Below are 16927 nucleotides of genomic sequence, written 5' to 3' on the forward strand. Positions count from 1 at the left end.
GTAATTTTCTTGAAACATTTAACAATAATTCCTAGAAGCCAGTGACAACATAGCCCTGTTATGAAGTAGATCAATATGATATATATATATATATATATCTATCTGTTGATTGTACCCACTAAGAAGCTTGAAGCAAGCACATGTAAAATTGTAACAGTAGCCTGTAATATTGGAGATCCTAAAAATGTAATATTAGTATCTGGAATATACAGAAAAATAAACTGTTAACACCCCAAGTATTTTGACCCTCATAGCAGATTCAAGGCAAAGGAAACAGAGAGATCAGGGAAGCAGTAACCATTGTCAGGTAGAGCTGAGACTAGAGCTGAGTCTTCGGACCTTCAGCTTACTCCTACCATCCTGTCTGTGTGACCTCTGATGTCATTGGAACAGCCACAGACTGTGCTCAACCCATCATATAATCTGGGATATGCTTGTCAGGGTTCATCCTCCTGTCTCAGTCTTGGCAACTCTCCTATCTTTACAAATAAAGAATGAAACAAAGCCAGAAGCCCAGGAGATGGCTTGTACAAACTTTGGTAACAGACAGATTTGAAGGCCTCCTAGAAGTTCCTGTCCCTGGATCCTGGGGATCTGGACAAACTTTGATGACAGCCAGACTTGAAGGGGAAATTCACCATGTAGGTCAAATTGATCTAAAACTTGCTTTAGATCCTCCTGCCTCAGACCCCAAGTGTTGAGATTATAGGTGTGTGCCACCACACCTGACTAAGAGTACTCTCAAATTCTTGACCCACAGATAACTGGAGAAGTCCCCAACGTTCTTACTGTTTTTAGTCACTGAGTTTTGGAGTACCTAGTTACACAATATTATGATTTGGGTGTAAAGTGTCCTTCAAAAGTTTCATGTGCTGAAGGAGTGGTCCCTAAATGGTAGTGGCAACTAAGAAGTAGCTGGATCATGAGGATACAAACTTCATCTATGGATGAATGAATCCATTGATAAATTCAGGCCAGAATGAGCTCTCAGGAAGTGAAGCTTGGGTTAGAAGCACTATCCACGGGGTGTGGCTGTGAGGAATGTGTGTTGTCCCTGGACCCTTTCATTTCTGCTTTTCCTTGGCTGTCTGAATGGAGCAGCCTGTCCTGGGGCTCTTGCATGGCACTTCCATTTTTCACAGGCCTAAAACCAATGGACCTGCCGGGCAGTGGTGGCACATGCCTTTAATCCCAGCACTCGGGAGGCAGAGGCAGTTGGATCTCTGTGAGTTCGAGGCCAGCCTTGTCTACAAGAGCTAGTTCCAGGATAGCCTCCAAAGCCAAAGTGAAACCCTGTCTTAAAAAAATAAGCAAACAAACAAACAAAAAAAAACCAAAACCAAACCAAAACAAAACAAAAAACAAAAACAAACAAGCAAACCAAAACAACGGACCCAGCTGACCAGGACCCAAGCTCCAGGGCACACTCAATAGCAAACAAACTTCATTTCTCTCAGAGCTTCACCATCTGAGGTACCGGTTCTTCCAAATACGGAGCTGTTGGGGAGGGGGCCCTCACAAAGCACCTCGAAGACTTTTTGGTTCTCTTTTCATCAAAAGAAATTGAATTTCAAGCCAACAGCAGAAAGCTTATGTAAAACACGACATTTGAAATGCATTTTATTGTTAGTGCTTCTGTAGAAACCTATAATACAGAGGAGAAAACACAAACAACAACAACAACAACAACAACAAAAAACCCGCACTCTGTCTTACATGGCCTGTGCAATTACAAGGGACGAGGCAGCTTGAAGTGGAACAATGTTCACCTAACAACAAGGAGCATCATCCTCCAACCTTCCGATGGCATTTTTAGCCACTTTTAATTCTTCTGTGTCTCTTTTGGAAAGGTGCAAGTGGTACACATTAAGAAGGACATTCATTATGAAGGGAGGGGACAGGGGTTCCACCTGCTCTCCCCAATGGGAGTCTTAAGAACACCTGCAGGAAGCCAGCTGCAGACACTCGGGGACACTGGGAGGTTTCTCCTGTCTCCACCCGCTGAAGTTCGCTCTTATCTCCACGCAGAAGAAGAACCGCGGCGCTCGCAGATCTGGTCCAAGAGTTCCGGTGCTTCTGGGGAGTAGCGGAGGCCAGGCGGACGGCAGCGGAGCTGGGGACCCGGGGGCGAGCGCGCAGAGCCTTTCCAGGCGAAGCAGCGCGCACCGCCCGGGCGGCGCCCAGCATGGAGTGGGAGCTGAATCTGCTGCTCTACCTGGCGCTCTTCTTCTTCCTGCTCTTCCTCCTGTTCCTTCTGCTCTTCGTGGTCATCAAGCAGCTGAAGAACTCGGTGGCCAACACGGCCGGGACGCTGCAACCCGGGCGACTGTCACTGCACCGGGAGCCGTGGGGTTTCAATAACGAGCAAGCGGTGTGACCCAGGGCTCAGCTGGTCTCAGCTCCGCGGGGATCCAGGTACACCCCTCGGGAGCGGGAGCGGCGGCAGGGAACATACTGTGCTCCTCCCCGGTCTCCGGACCCGCTGTAGGGCAGGGGACCGCGGGGACAGGAATCTGGCCCCGGAGCAGAGTCCTAGAGCAAGCCTGATCCCGGGAGAGACGTCAGTTTGGGGGCGAGAATGGTATGCACACCTGCGAACTCTTTCTCGCAGACCAACTGCATTTGTATCTAAGGGTGGGAAATACTATTATTCAGCCAACTCAGCTCAGCCATTTCAACAAAATTATCCAAATTCCACTGAAGAGAGTGAGCTTTGCTTTGAGAGGAGTTTCAATGGTGGTGCCCAGGGGAGATGATTCAGTGACCTGTTGGGGGTGGGAGATTTCCTCCTACTTTTGATTGCTACTCCTAGTCTAGCCTGGTGGGGTGTCAAATGTGGGTTTAGACCCGGGGACAGCAGAGGATGAATATGAGGATGATTCGTTGGAAAATGACCTTTGGTTACGGCCCGGACGGCAGTCAAAAGGGGCCACTTTGCGTAGTGTAGGGTTAGAAGAAAGAGCTGGTGTGAAGGGAGAGGCCTGTTTGTGGTTAATGTATCAGACCTCTTGGAAAAGGCTGAGCGTCAGAGGAAAACTCCCCTGTGCATCCTAAACAAGGTCAGACAATGTAGTTTGAGACATCATTTCATCCCCCATATCTATCCCTTTTCCTAGATCTATGTCATTTGGACCCAGGCTGGTGCCCATGACTGGTGGCACCCAGGACCAAACTCCAATCACAACCGGGGAACCCCGCAAAGCTGGACAGTGGGCAGTGAAAATCTCCCTGAGAAAGGTATGTTGGGGCCTCTCCCTCCGGTCTAGTGTCTCAAGATCCAGGGCCTATCAAAGAGAAGGGTTGGGGTGTAAGAAACAGGCACCCGAAGTTGAAGTTTTCTGCTCTGAACTGGAGAGCTTCCTCCAGAACCAAGAAGCCAAATCTTTGACTTTGCAAAAGTCAAAGAAGAGACTGAGGCTTATGGGAATTAGAAACAGAAGCCAGGAGCATTTGCAAATCTAATAGGCACCCCACCTTTTGAAAATAGTACAGAGATGCAAATGTGATTTGTCATCAATAGGGAAGGTTTGGGGTTAATCTTTTTAGGATGGGACAGGCTATGCTATGGAAACACTAATTTTACACACACACACACACTCATACTCACACACTCTCACACACATTCACACACACACACTCACACACACACACACACACACACACTCTCTCTCTCTCTCTCTCTCTCTCTCTCTCTCTCTCTCTCTCTCTCTCACACACACACACACACAGAGTTAAAACCCACAACATCTTATTTTGTCTAGCCTGATCCTGATGATGCAGAAACTTCACAGAAGGGAACGGTTGATAATTTAAGCAAAAGCCAAACCAGACCTGTCTAGGTAGGTGATTGGCTGGAGACAAAAGTTGATTCCTACATATTTGATGTCGTTTTGTCACAATAAAGCTGGCCTTAAAAGAAGACAGTGGTTTATTTTAGCTCTTATTTCCTGAGTAAATTCTTGTCTCCTATCACATCTTCATCAGAGCTATAGTGAGGCTTGATTTCCATTTCCAGTCTTAATCCCAAACTTAGCAGCCGTGAATCTGCTTTGTGATTTGAACAATAGTTTTCTAATTAGCTGATGTCTATGCAGAGATGTTTTGCTACCAGGTTGCACAGTTAATATAAACATGGACAATGGACGTGGGAGCAACTAATGAACAATACGGTTGTTTATAAGGACAGAAAATAATCATTTCATACTTTGTAAATAACCAGAATATAAATTGTTTTAGCCACCAGCTTGGCTTCTTGATTTTGTAATATTTTCATTCTCCTGGCAATCCTGGGATCCCGGGGTCCAGGAGTGTAAGTCACCTCTTCATTGATTAGAGAGAACAGAAAACTCAGGCATCTCAGTACTGAGCTGGTCTCTCTGCAGTTTTATATACAAGTTGCTAAGAAAGGAGTGGCCATGCTATTACCACCGCACTAACTAAGTTAATTTGTTAATTACCACGTTCTAGTTTATGTAGCCTGCCCAGGGTATTTATTCTTCTGACATCTACTGGAAAGTAGTTCTAAAACACAGGAATTAAGATTCCTCACATTGGTCTGGAGAGATGGGATCAAAGGCACTGGCTGCTCTTCCAGAGGCCTTGAGTTTAATTCCTAGCAACCACCAGGTGGTTCACAACCACCCTCTCCTGCCCTGCAAGCATACATGCAGGCAGAACACTGTATGCATAATAAATTTTAAAAAAAACAGAAAGAAAAAAATGATTCCTCACGTCTGCCCTCAGAGAGTGTTGGTGGCATCTTCTGCCCTGCTCTCTAGTTAGTAATTCTGCCTTGGAAAATTCGACATCTGTAGAATCGCCTTTTCTAATTCTTTTATCCAATCACCATTTCCAAGACCCAGCACAAAGTTGATCCCTCACAGTAGAGATACTTTTTGTTCATTTGTTTTCTGGAGTCAGAGTCTTGCTACATAGCCTGAACTAGCCTGGACTTACTATGTAGTCTGAGCTAGCCTGAACTTGCTTTGGGGGCCAGATTGACCTTGAATTTGTCATTCTGCCTCCCAATTCTGGTATTGCAGGAGTGTGCCACTGTGATTGATTCAAAAAACTACATTTGAACTAGCTCTAATGTGCTGACATCCACAAAACTCCCGCATGTCTGGATTACTAAATTCATTGACCTGGTCCTAATAGCCTTGAATTCTAATACATGTATGAATAAGACATGTCTCACTACAGAGTCTAGGCTGCCCTGGAACATACCAGCTGCCTGGTTCATCCTCCTGATGAGGATGTACCACCACGCCTGGCCAATCATATTTTGAAAAATGAGGTAAATATGAATTAGTAAAAAGCATTTGGTAAGTTAGGAACATTTAAAAAGCAGCTCATTTTATTATAATTTATTTATTATTTTATCATATTTATTATAATTTATAAATTATTGTTTCATTTTCAACAAGAATACTTCACAAAGCTTAGAAGGCAAATTTCTTTCATTATGAGTCATAGTGATGAAATGCATTATTAGTATTTTATTTCAAATGTTGCTGTTTAATACTTAGATCTAAATTTTAGCTGTTTAAAATAACTTTATATCTTATTAGGACAATCTTGGTTGTTTGCTCATTTCCAAACTTGTAATCACAATGAGTCTACAGCTTTGACTAGAGGAAATCATTCTAAGTTGAATGAGAATGATGTCACACTCCCATTTGCAAAATCTAAAATGTCTGATAAAGTAGGTTCCCCATGCCCGTACTTCAGTTGCAGGGCACAGGTGTGACTGTGGGCCTGATGCCATCTGGTGCAGTCCTGCAGCATGGGGCATCTGCCCAGAGCTCGCCCTGTGCACGGGCTTCTGGGGAAGACAGGATTTGTTTTTGGTTCATTGCAGAGGTGGGAACTTGGAACAAGGTATACCAGCAGCACGCAACACCCTATTTTTAATGTGACATTCTACGTTCCCAGTTCCGCCTAGCTTCAGACTAAGTGCACTAGAATTCAATTATAAACGAAGAGAATTTTGAGCATTGTGAATGGTTAAGCCATTTAAGGATAGTGGGAAATGGTTTTTTTCTTTCTAAGTCATGATTTAGAGACTTTTAGAATTCTAGTTATACTAATGCAGAGTTCTGTACTTTGAAAATAACTTTTGCAGCTAGCTTGTGGTATTTGTGCTTATTTAAGCTAAATCTGCAATGAAAACTCTAAGGTCACTGGAATTGGTCAGGTATCTGTATTACACAGAAGGGCAAGTTAAGTGGTTGATGTACTGGGCTTTAGATTGTTTTGTTTTTTGCTTGAATCAGTTACACAACACAAATTCTTCAAATATCCTGCTGCTACTCTGTTTACATGAATGAATAAGGACTCACATTAAACGCTAGTCTAGTGAATAGTAAACAATTGGCCCTTAGGAAGCTGGGAAATGACCACTGCTGCCATGTTTGGAAAGAAATCAGAAAGTTGGAAAGAAATCAGAAAGTAACAAGCTGAGGAAAAAACCTCCTCTTGGATCAAGCTAAAAAAAAATCCTTCCTGTGTTTTGCAACAGCAGATTCTTTGTTTAAGGACCCAGCTCACCTCGGCCCTTCTTGGCCTATCTCACAGATTCAGAATAACCGGATGGGTCCAAGTGAATGATCTCTACACTCAACCTTTGCTTTGCTGGTGTTAACGCTCCTAAGTTACTTGAATTTATTACACAGGTCTGGGATCTTTAGTCAACATTGTTTTACTATAGGAAGAAATCATATTCTCAGTTGAGAATCAAGAGGGATTGTTTTTTCAATGAAGTAAGAAGTTACTAAACAGGGGCTTGAATAAATTAGGGGTCTTGTGATTGATCATGTAACTCACACTTTACATGAGGCAATGAGGATTTTTCCAGGTTCTGATATGGTCTCCATGGCTCCCCACAAGGAGAAGGAAGCTGGAAGGAAAAACAGAGCACGCCAGTCTGGATCCACGACTTTCTAAAGAGACTCCCATTGGCTAGAACTATGTCACTGACCACTGTTCTCTGTAGGGTTCTTTAATGCTATGTTGTTGTCTTTAACCAAAACCTGAGCTCTTTAGATAAGAGCAATGTGGGTGGACCGGGGTGGACAACCAGATGTCTATGCCCTGGCTACAAAGCACAGCTGTGCAGAAATACAGTGTTAAGAAAGCTGAAGCTTGTTCGAAGACAGATCAGGCACCAGAGTGACCTCGAGTGATCTAAAGGGATAACACCAATTGGCAAGCTAAGCAATAGTGGAGGGACCACCTCGAATGCCCATCCCTGATAATGAACTTGATGTCTATAACCATCCGGGAGCCTTCATCCTGTGACTGATGGAAGCAGAGGCAAACACACAATTAATCACTGAACTGAACCCAAGGAACCCAGTGACAGAGAGAGAGGAGTGATGAGTAAATTGGCAAAGAATGGGCTGGCAAAACCAGCAGAGACAGCTGATCTGAACAGGGGAGAGCTCTTGGACCCCAGACCGACAGTGGGAGGCCAGCATGGGACTGATCTGGACCCCCCAAATGTGAGTGTCAGTGAGAAGGCCTGGGCAACCTATGGGGCCCTGAGCTGAGGATCAGCATCTATCCCTGGTATACAAACTGTCTTCGTGTGCCTATAGCACAAAGAGAGATGCTCTCTCAGCCTGGACTCTTAGGGGAGCGCCTGGACCCTACCAAGAGTAAAATGACAGACTCTAGATATCCCCTATGGGGAAGGATTTGGCAATGGGGGGGGGAAGGGGAGTGCGGGAGGAGGGGAGGGAGAGGGAACTGGGATTGACATGTAAAACAAGCTATTTAAAATTAAAATAAAAAATGATTAAAAAAAAAAAGAAAGCTGAAGCTTGTGGTTCCATCCCTCCCACCTTGTGGGGGGTGTGAGGACACACTTCCAGGTGATATGGCTGAGCAGAGAGAGGTCTCCTTAGTTCTCAGGAAAAGCTTGTCAGGTCTGGTTTCCTCTCTGGGCAGCTGACTTCCCTGCGCCAGAATTTTCTAATCGAGTATCCTGGAAGCCTTCACATTTGTGACTCTATGTGTGTGTGTGTGGGGGGAGGTGTGGGTCTTCATGCTCTCTTCATGGAGCTTTGGCGTGGGAATCAATGTAGGTTGTTTTCTTTTGCTCCTTTTTGGTCCCCTCCACCATTTTCCTGTTAATTAAATTTTGGTGGTAACCACGTTTTTGTCTTTGATTCCCATAAGGCCATCCCTTGCATACGCCGAGGAAGGCACTGTGCTCAGAAACGCTACCTCTCTTCCTTCAGCCCAGGAACATCCTGGGAGATCGCCTCTCGAGCTGTTTCTACTCACAGCCTACGTACTGGCCAGGCAGAGGGAGAAGAAACACTTCCCACACCCAGAGCTGTGCAAAAGAACTTTCTGTGATGTGGAGCTGTTCTATATCTGTGGCGCCCAACACGGCAACCACTAGTCACATGTGTCTAGTAAACACTGAAACAGGGCTAGCAGCGCTTCAGTTTTATTTAGTCTCACCTGAGGCAGCCACATGGGGATGGTGGCTTTTGTATGTGCTGTTCATACCATTCTCCCTTGCCTGTGTTTGGGAATCAGAAGGGGAGGTGGCAGCTAGCCATGTGCCCCACATCCCATGGGCCTCACTGCTCTTCTTACATTAAGTTTGTCCCCTTGAGGAAAAAGAAGATTAGTATGTTGGAACTAAATTGAAATGCTACCATCTATCTGTTGCATGTCTTCTTATACCAAATGGGATAGGTTTTGGTGACAAATGATCATGGAAAAAATGGCAGTGCTGGGCCATGACATCCCTTGACCCCAGTTTATGTTCCCGACAGAGGTCATTCTGTCTAGTGCAGTTTATTCCATTTTAGTTCACTTTTTAATACTGTAAATGCCAAATGATTATTTTGTGTATGTTTTTCAAAGTATCTAATGGTTTATATTTTTAAGGTTGTGATATAAAAAGTAATAATTACATGTAGCTCGTTTTTGTGTGTGTGTGTGTGTATTTTTAGTAACTTGTTATTATCCAAACTTTGTTGTACTAATTAGGATATGGTTAATAAATAGAAAGAGATGTTGATTTTTATATGATTTCCCTTTTAATGGACAAGTTTCTATGCCAATGAATGTTACCTTTCAAAACCATTAAATGGTTCTTCTGTTATGTTTGAAGTTTGAGTAAAGTATGCTGTCTCCACCTTGGCTGTTTGGGCTGTTGTGTGGAGTTGTAGGAATTGTTAGAGTGTCCCAGACATGTTCCCTTAACAGACACATGCTTTGCAGATATTTTCTCCTACCTGTGGTCAATCTATGGATATGGTCAAAAATATTTTTTCCTGAATATTTTCCATTTATATCAAATCAGTGACCAAATACATCATAAAACTGATAAAAACAGGCACTTTTTAGACTTCACTCCAGATTTAACAGACTCTTCACAGATTCTTTGTACTGAGTGAGGATCTCCTCGTTCTCGCCCTCATTCTTGACTCGAACTACACACTTCTGGTAGTCTTCAACCTCCCTGCTCGGTGCCACACTGCTGTCGGCAGCTCTCCTCTGCAGCAGGGTCTGGAGAACATTTTTCTCCGAGGAGCTATTTTCCCACACACACTCCTCCATGTCTTCCTCAGTCCCATTTTCTCCCCATTCTTCAGTTTTCCACGCCTCGTGGTACAGGACTGTGAGGAGATACAGCACATAGTCATAGTTGTGCCTCTTCACAGGGCATCTGTCTCTGGTGACAGTGAGGACATCAGCGGTCTTGCGGAACCGCTCTCCTGCAAGTTTAATGCGTTTCTTCTTTCCATGGCTGTCTAAATTCAAACTTGAAAGTTTAACCCTTAATGTTACCACTCGTGCTTTGGGGTTTCGAATAGATGGTCCTGATGACGCAGAATCAGCGGCGTCAATCTCAGTTGGAAAATGCTTCTCACATTCCTCATCACAGTCTCGTGCAGCCGTCCACTCAGGGCAGAAATCGTCTAGAGCTTCACGGTGCCTTTTAATCCCCAGAGGAGTCAAATGCAGAAAATTCGGGATCTTTAAAAGCTTTCGGTTCCCCTCCTTTGCCATGGGCACGCCCTTCTTTACTGGATACCCCATTAGAACAGGCATTGGAGCAGCAGAGGGTTTAAATGGCGCCGCAACAGGGTAAACACTGGGCCAGTCTAGGTCAACATCCATCTTCTCTGTCCTAGGAGATAGAGCCTTTCTCGGGCCCGCACCCCCGTGGCCCCAGCACAGGATCGCCATGGCTGCAGGAAGGCGAGCCAGAACGGAGACTCGCCACCGGAAGGGACAGGACCGGTCAAAAAAAAAAATATATATATACATATATATACATACATATACATATATATTTAAAGGTGTATTTTTAACTTATTCACTTTTTGTTAACTGCTTTCTATGTCCTCTTTAGAAGACATTTGCCGACCCTGCTCCCACCCAGGTTACCAAAAATATTCCGCTGTTTTCCTCTATGCTAGATGTATAGTTTTGTTTGTTTGTTTGTTTTTAGTTTTTTGAGACAGGGTTCCTCTGTGTAGCCCTGGCTGTCCTGGAACTTGCTTTGTGGTCTGGCTGGCCTTGAACTCACAGAGGTCTCCTTGTCTCTGCCTCCAGAGTGCTGAGATCAAAGGTATGCATGCACCACCACACCTGGCTTGGAAGTATAGTTTTAACTTACACTAAGTTTTCTTGAATTGAGCTTTGCATATGGTATGTGATAAAGAATGATTTTCCCTTTTCATATAAATAAACCAGTTTTCCTCAAAAATTTCCCATCTCTATTCCTCCTTCCTTTCTCCCCCCATTCTTTCTCTCCTCCCTCCTTCATTTATTGAACAAACTTTACTCTCCCCACTGAATCACTGTGTTGCCATCATCAGCATCCAATGAGGACTTAGAGTGGTTCTCTTACTGGTCTTTTCTGTTCCATGGGGCCCTCTCTCTAAATGCCAGTGTCTTAGTCCCATAGTAAGTCTTGTTGCTCACTATAAGTATCATAACTGGAATCATCAATACAAGCTCCTAGTCAAAGGCTGGGAGAACACTCTAGGACGCTTGAATATTTTGAATTGAAATAGACAGAATCAAGAAAAGTCCAGTGGAGACTAGGCTTCCTTCATTTAAATCTAAGTCCTGATCTATGGTTGTTTCTTGGTCAAGAAGGGTGCCTCACTGTCCTGTTGGTCATGGAAGACAAGAAAGAAGTCCTCTCTTTACGATCAGTACAGGTGGGGGCAAGCAGCTTCCAAGCTCTGAACTCAGCTCAGTGATGAAAGTGTCTGCATTGTGCAAACTGCGTTTATCCAGTCTATGAGGAGAGGTTCCCCTGCCCATGCTATGTACACTGCTCTGTCATCTTCATTTGAAGTTGGGCATGTTCAGTTAAAGATAACAGCCAGTGCCTTACCTTACTATACATTCACAAAAGTGACTGAGGACTGAAGGGTATCAAGGAAGGGGCTATATTTTTATGTTTTCACAAACAGAGGCAGTGTATCCATCTGTCTACCCATGCCAACTCTCCCTTTTGAGGATCTTTTCTTCCAGAAGCATGATGTATAGAGGAAAGCTTTGCTGTTACAGGCATTCATTGCATGTTTAGTGTGAGCACTGGTAATTTCTCTCTCTCTTTTATTTTCTTTTGTCCGTTGCCCATATCTTTGTAGTAGCATGCTTTAGTTCGTCATTGGTCCTTTAATGATACTTTCTCTGGGTTTGTCCGAGGATTTTATTTATAAGTAGGAACACAATAAAATGAAATATTTCTCCATTCTCATTAAATTCCATCATCCTAGCTACTGGATTCTGGCTTTGTTGATGGTGGTGTTTTGTTTGTTTGTTTAGATATGGTCTCAGTGTGTAACATATACTGACAGTATGCTTATGGCAAGCCTCCTACTTCACACAGAGCACCACGTAGCCCTTTGAAATAAACCTGTGATTGACGTATGTATAGCTACATTGGTGTCTGCCTGGCTTCCGTTAAGAGTCACTGCAGCTGTTTTAACAAGCTGATGTGACATGTAGGGCCATTACTGCACCGGGAAGAAGTTCCACTGCCCTAAAAGTCAGTGCTCCATCTCTCTTTCTCTTCCCCTCTCCTGAAGCCCCAGGCAAGCACTACTCAGTTCACTGTCTCCAGTTTTCCGGAGATGCAGCCTTTTTTCAGATCCCCCCCCCCCAGCAATATGCATTCAAGCATCTTCTGAGTCTTGCCACGGACCAAGTGTGCATTTCTCTTTACCTTTCTATCCTAGTTTGTTCATTCACCCACTGAAGGACATCTTGCTTGCTTTCAAGTTTGTGCAGCTACGGGTAAGCTTTCTGTAAATTCTTCCGTAGGAGTTGCTGTGTAGACAAAACTTTTAGCCTTATTTGGGTAAGTATCATGGAGCAAGCCTGTAACAGTGTGTGGTAAGTCGATCTTTAGTTTTGTAAAATGCTGTCTAACCTTTCCAACAGGAGTTCCAATTGCTCTGTGGTTGGAATGTCTTCACCACCATCCACTGCCACTGCTGTATATATTTTCACACTCATTTATTTATTTATTTAGTAGGGAAAGGGGCGGGGTCCATGCCACGGTGCATGTGTGGAGGTCAAAGGATGACTTGTAGGAGTCAGTTCTCTCCACATGGGTCTCAGGCCATCAGATTTGGTGGCAAGTGCCTTTCACCAGTGAGCCATCTCGCCAGCCCCCAGCTTTCCGGTGTTGATGGTCAGGTGTCGCATCTGCCGCGCAGCCTGTGTCTGACCACAGTCAGGTGTGCAGAAGTGTGGCGTTGTTTCAGTCTGCAGTTTCCCTGGCAACATATGAAGCTGAGCATCATCCCACATGCTCATTTGACATTTGTTTACCTTCCTTGCTCGGGTTTATCTTTAGGCCTTTGGTCTATTTTAAATTTGACTGGTTGTTTTCTTACTGTAAAATTTAAGAGTTAAGACTTGATGCAGGGGGAGGAGTTTAGTCCTGGCTCAACTTGATATGCCATGCTTTGTTGATTCCTATGGGTGGCCTGTCCCTTTCAGAATGGAGAAGGAAGGGATGGGGGAAAGGTAGATAGGTGGTGGGGGAAGGGATCAGGAGGAGAGGAGGGAGGGGAAACTTTAGTTGGTATGTAAAATAAAACAAATGAAAAAATTTAATAAAAAATTTGAGTTCTTTTTATATTATATCCTTTCTTAAACTGATTTGTGAGCATTTCTGCTTCACCACCCCAGACTTGTCTTTTTATTCTTTTTACAGTGTCTTTTGAAGAAGTTTCTCATTTTGATGGAATCAGTTTATCAGGTTTTTCCTTTTGTAGATCATGATTTTGGAGTTGCATCCTGGACTCACTGTCAAATTCAAGGTTATCTGTATGTTCTCTTCAGCAACTTTAGAGGTGTTTATTTGTATTTTTTTTTGCTTAGATCTGTAAATCATTTTGAGTGGAATTTTATGAAAATTATGAAATATGAGCTGGGTGATGGTAGCACACACTTTTAATCTCAGCACTTGGAAGGCAGAGGCAGGTGGATCTCTGTGAGTTTGAGACCAGCCTGGTCTACAGAACAAGTTCCAGGACAAACTCCGAAGCTACACAGAGACACCCAGTCTGGAAAAACAAGACAAAGAAGATTATGAAACATGAATCCAGATATTTCTTTTTTTTTTCTGGTTTCGATTGTGGATGCTCATTTACTCCAGTGTCTTTTATTGAAAAGACTCATGGATTTTCAAAATCAAGTATGTCATCTGAAAGTAAATCTGTCTCTCTTTGTACTTCAAATTGCTATCCATTAATCTGTCTGTCTGTGTGTCATCTGTCTGTCTGTCTCACCTGATGTAGTCCAAGCTGACCACAAACTTACCACGCATTCAGGACGGACCTGCTCCCCTGCCTCCACACGCCCTCCCAGGGTGAAATTCCCCAGGGCTGGAATTTTAGGCATTCACGGCCACACTCAGCTTTGTTTACAGTTCTCTCACTTAACAGAAATGATGGTCATGTTTTGAAACTATTAAATATTTAAGCTCTCTGTGGCTTAGGTTATCGATCCTGCCAATGACTGCGGGCTGAGGGCTGCTTCCTTGTTACTGCTGGGTTGCAAATGAGAACTCAAACGGATGCAGCAAGCAAAGGACTACGTGTTGACCTGCTGGATGAAAGACCCAGAAATACATTTAGCTATGGCAGAGTCCTAAATGAGATCAGGAGCCAGACTTCGTGGCGCTGCCTTTAATCCCAGTGTAGCTGCTTCTTAAAAGTTCACACCCACCGGTGTCACTGCTACTAATGCTGTTCTGCTGATGAGGAAATTTACTCAGGGTAGAGACGACATCCTTTACCCAAGGTCAAGGTCTAGAAGCAGCCTCACCCTCTAACTAGGGAGCCTAAGGCAGAGGACAGGCATCATTGAAAGTCCTGCACAGGCCCCAGGGTCTTAGTCAAAGAGAAGGGAGAGACTCACTCAGGCTACACACCACCAAGCTGAAACGTGCCACTCCTCTGACTTGGCAAGACAGCAGCCATGTCTCCTTAACAGACCGATTTAAATCAGAACAATAAAGATGCTCTTTGTGTCTTACTCCTTGCATGAAAGAAACAATGTGAAATTCCCCGATGCTAGCTAATCAGTTGTTTTCATGTTCTCCCATCTCCCATCCCGTCTCTGCATCACAAGCAGGGTAATTTTGAAACGGCCAAAGCCCTTTTTGTTTTTGTTTTGTTTGTTTTGTTTCTGCTTCCTTCAAGCTCTTTCTGTTCATAGAACCAGTCTGTTCAGCTCATTGGAACACAATTCTGTTTTACAGAATGAATGTGGTCTGATTCTAGACTTCAAAGAAAAACCATAGAGAGATTCAAAGGTCATCACATTCCAGTGTTTCTCTCAGATCACCTGGCAGCTCCCTCAGTCATGTTTATCAAGCTTTGTTCCAGACACTGCTTAAAATGCTGGGGAGGCAGTGTAAACAGGCAAATGAAGTGTGTGTGTGAAGACACCACACACACACACACACACACACACAGAGCACTCACGTGTTCAAATACGTATGTGCTTGTATGGATACACATGCATGTGGAAGTTGAATGTTGACATGGGATACTGTTCCTTGGTTGCTGTCCAACTTGCTTTTTGAGACATCTCTCATTCACTGACATGAACCTTACTAATTAGCCTAGACTGGCTGTTAGTGAGCCCCAAGGATTCACCTACTCCTACCTTCCTAGCACTGAGGTTATGATAATACTGAGACCACTGTTCCAAGCCTTTTTATGAGTTCCTTTTGGGGAAGAATCCTGGTCCTCATGTTTACATGGCTTTGTTAATTGAATTTTTATTGAGAACTTTATTGAGCTGTCTCCCCAGCTCCAAGTCCTTACTTTTGATGAACTTACATTCTGGGGAAAAAAAAAAGGAATTTCATTCTGACTGGACACAGCAAGCCCTGCCCCAATCACTTGGTCTGTGGGCTGCGATGTGTGGGTACAGTCTTGGTGTATTTCTGTGCTCCAACTCCAGTATTAAGGATTGGATCGGACAGCATTCTGTCTTAGACAGAAGGCTGCGAAGGAATGGAAGTGGGTCTGCATCTAGATCACTTGGCCTGAGGATGAGGGAAGGAGATTGTTTAATCCAGGCAAACCTGCCCCTGCCCCTTGGGAATCTGGCACAGTACAGCACCCCCTGCACATGGCAGGCATATGTACCCTGTCCCTTTAAGAGGAAAACTCCACCCACTTCTGCTCTCTCTTTCCCACTGTTCCTCTGAAGGAGACAGACAGGACTTTGCCTATCTCTTCCTCCTCCTCCTCTTCCTCCTCCCCCTCCTCCTCCATCATCTCCTCCTCCTCTTCCTCCTTCTCCTCCTCCTCTTCCTCCTCCCCCTCCTCTTCCTGTTTCCCCCTCCCTCCCTCCTCCTTCTCTTTCTCTCTCCCGCTGTCTCTCCCCCCCTCTCCCTTCCCTTTCTCCACTTCCTTCCCTTTCCCCCAATAAAACTTCCCACTTAGGCTCTGCCTGCCCGCACGTGTGTCCCCCGCCCTCCATGGCATCTGCCACGGTCCCACCTCGCGCAGTATTATAACGGAGATGGGGCTGCATGTAGATCACTTGGACTGAGAGTGTGCAGGGCTTGAAGCCCAGAGAACATCTGGGATGTTGTTGGAGAGAAGGCATTCTGGATATTGGGAGGCAAATGATCCGTTTCATTAACGTGCTTGGGATTGCTCAGAAGCACTTTCGGGAGCGTCCTCCCTTACAAAGAAACAAGCTGGACATGTCCGATTGTCCATTCTGCTTTCTTTGTTCCCACAGCTGTGGTGGCTTTGGTACCAGCCCTCCCTTTGGGATATTTGTCAGTAAGATGGGAGCTTGTGTTGAGCAAGCCAAGCAAGTGCTCTACCAGCAAGCTTCCTCCGGTAAAATAAAGTAGTATTGTACAAATGTTGTAATCTAAAAAACATTGCCAAGAGAAGTCACACCATGCATCTGGGCTCAAACAGGAGGTTTATTGGAAGAGGAAAACGAAGGGGCAGAGAGGTGGGCGGGGGCACGGGATGGGGGCAGAGGCTGGTCCTTGGGGATAAGAGTTTTAGTAGAGAAAGAGAAAGGAAGAGAGAGAAAGAGAAAGGCCCACCTTTTAAAAGGGAATGTAGGGAATGTGCACAGGAGGTGCTCTTAGTTGCTGCAGGTAAGGATGTATCCTGTCAGGACCCCAAGGGTAGGCCAGTACAGATGCCTGAATACTAACAACAAAGCCTGCTCTCCTCTTGTTTATCAGGTAACAAATGCCAGAATTATTCAATGTGCTGATTTCTCTATAAATTATTATGTATTGCAGTTTCTGAATGATTGCTAATTTAATATTTGAAAAACATGAACCTATAACCAGTATGGAAGCTAATTAGATGTGAACTTATGTAAATATTGGATTATCACAGCGTTAATTTATATATAGCATAGTAGGTATTTTTAA

General features: G+C 44.3%; 2 protein-coding genes across 3 annotated transcripts in view; one reads left to right on the plus strand and one right to left on the minus strand.

Moving 5' to 3' along the window:
* Positions 1-1598: 1598 nt before the first annotated feature.
* The window catches only part of Smim43 (small integral membrane protein 43), a 37493-nt gene continuing 22164 nt past the window's right edge, over positions 1599-16927 (plus strand). Inside the window, exons 1-3 of one of the 2 annotated variants that reach the window (XM_040754494.1) lie at positions 1599-2415; positions 3117-3237; positions 8182-9157. In XM_040754494.1, coding sequence (XP_040610428.1) covers positions 2186-2377 — 192 coding nt within the window. In that variant the 5' untranslated portion in view covers positions 1599-2185 and the 3' untranslated portion in view covers positions 2378-2415; positions 3117-3237; positions 8182-9157. Of the gene's footprint in view, positions 2416-3116; positions 3238-8181; positions 9158-16927 lie in introns of those variants that run through there. The other variant, XM_040754495.1, reaches the window with a different exon arrangement.
* LOC101842781 (28S ribosomal protein S35, mitochondrial-like) lies at positions 9373-10215 on the minus strand. The gene has a single exon (XM_040755208.1). The coding sequence runs from the start codon at positions 10213-10215 to the stop codon at positions 9373-9375; it is 843 nt and encodes a 280-aa protein (XP_040611142.1).

Source organism: Mesocricetus auratus, unplaced genomic scaffold (genome assembly GCF_017639785.1).
Source record: "Mesocricetus auratus isolate SY011 unplaced genomic scaffold, BCM_Maur_2.0 Super-Scaffold_100011, whole genome shotgun sequence".
NCBI classification, from domain to species: domain Eukaryota; kingdom Metazoa; phylum Chordata; class Mammalia; order Rodentia; family Cricetidae; genus Mesocricetus; species Mesocricetus auratus.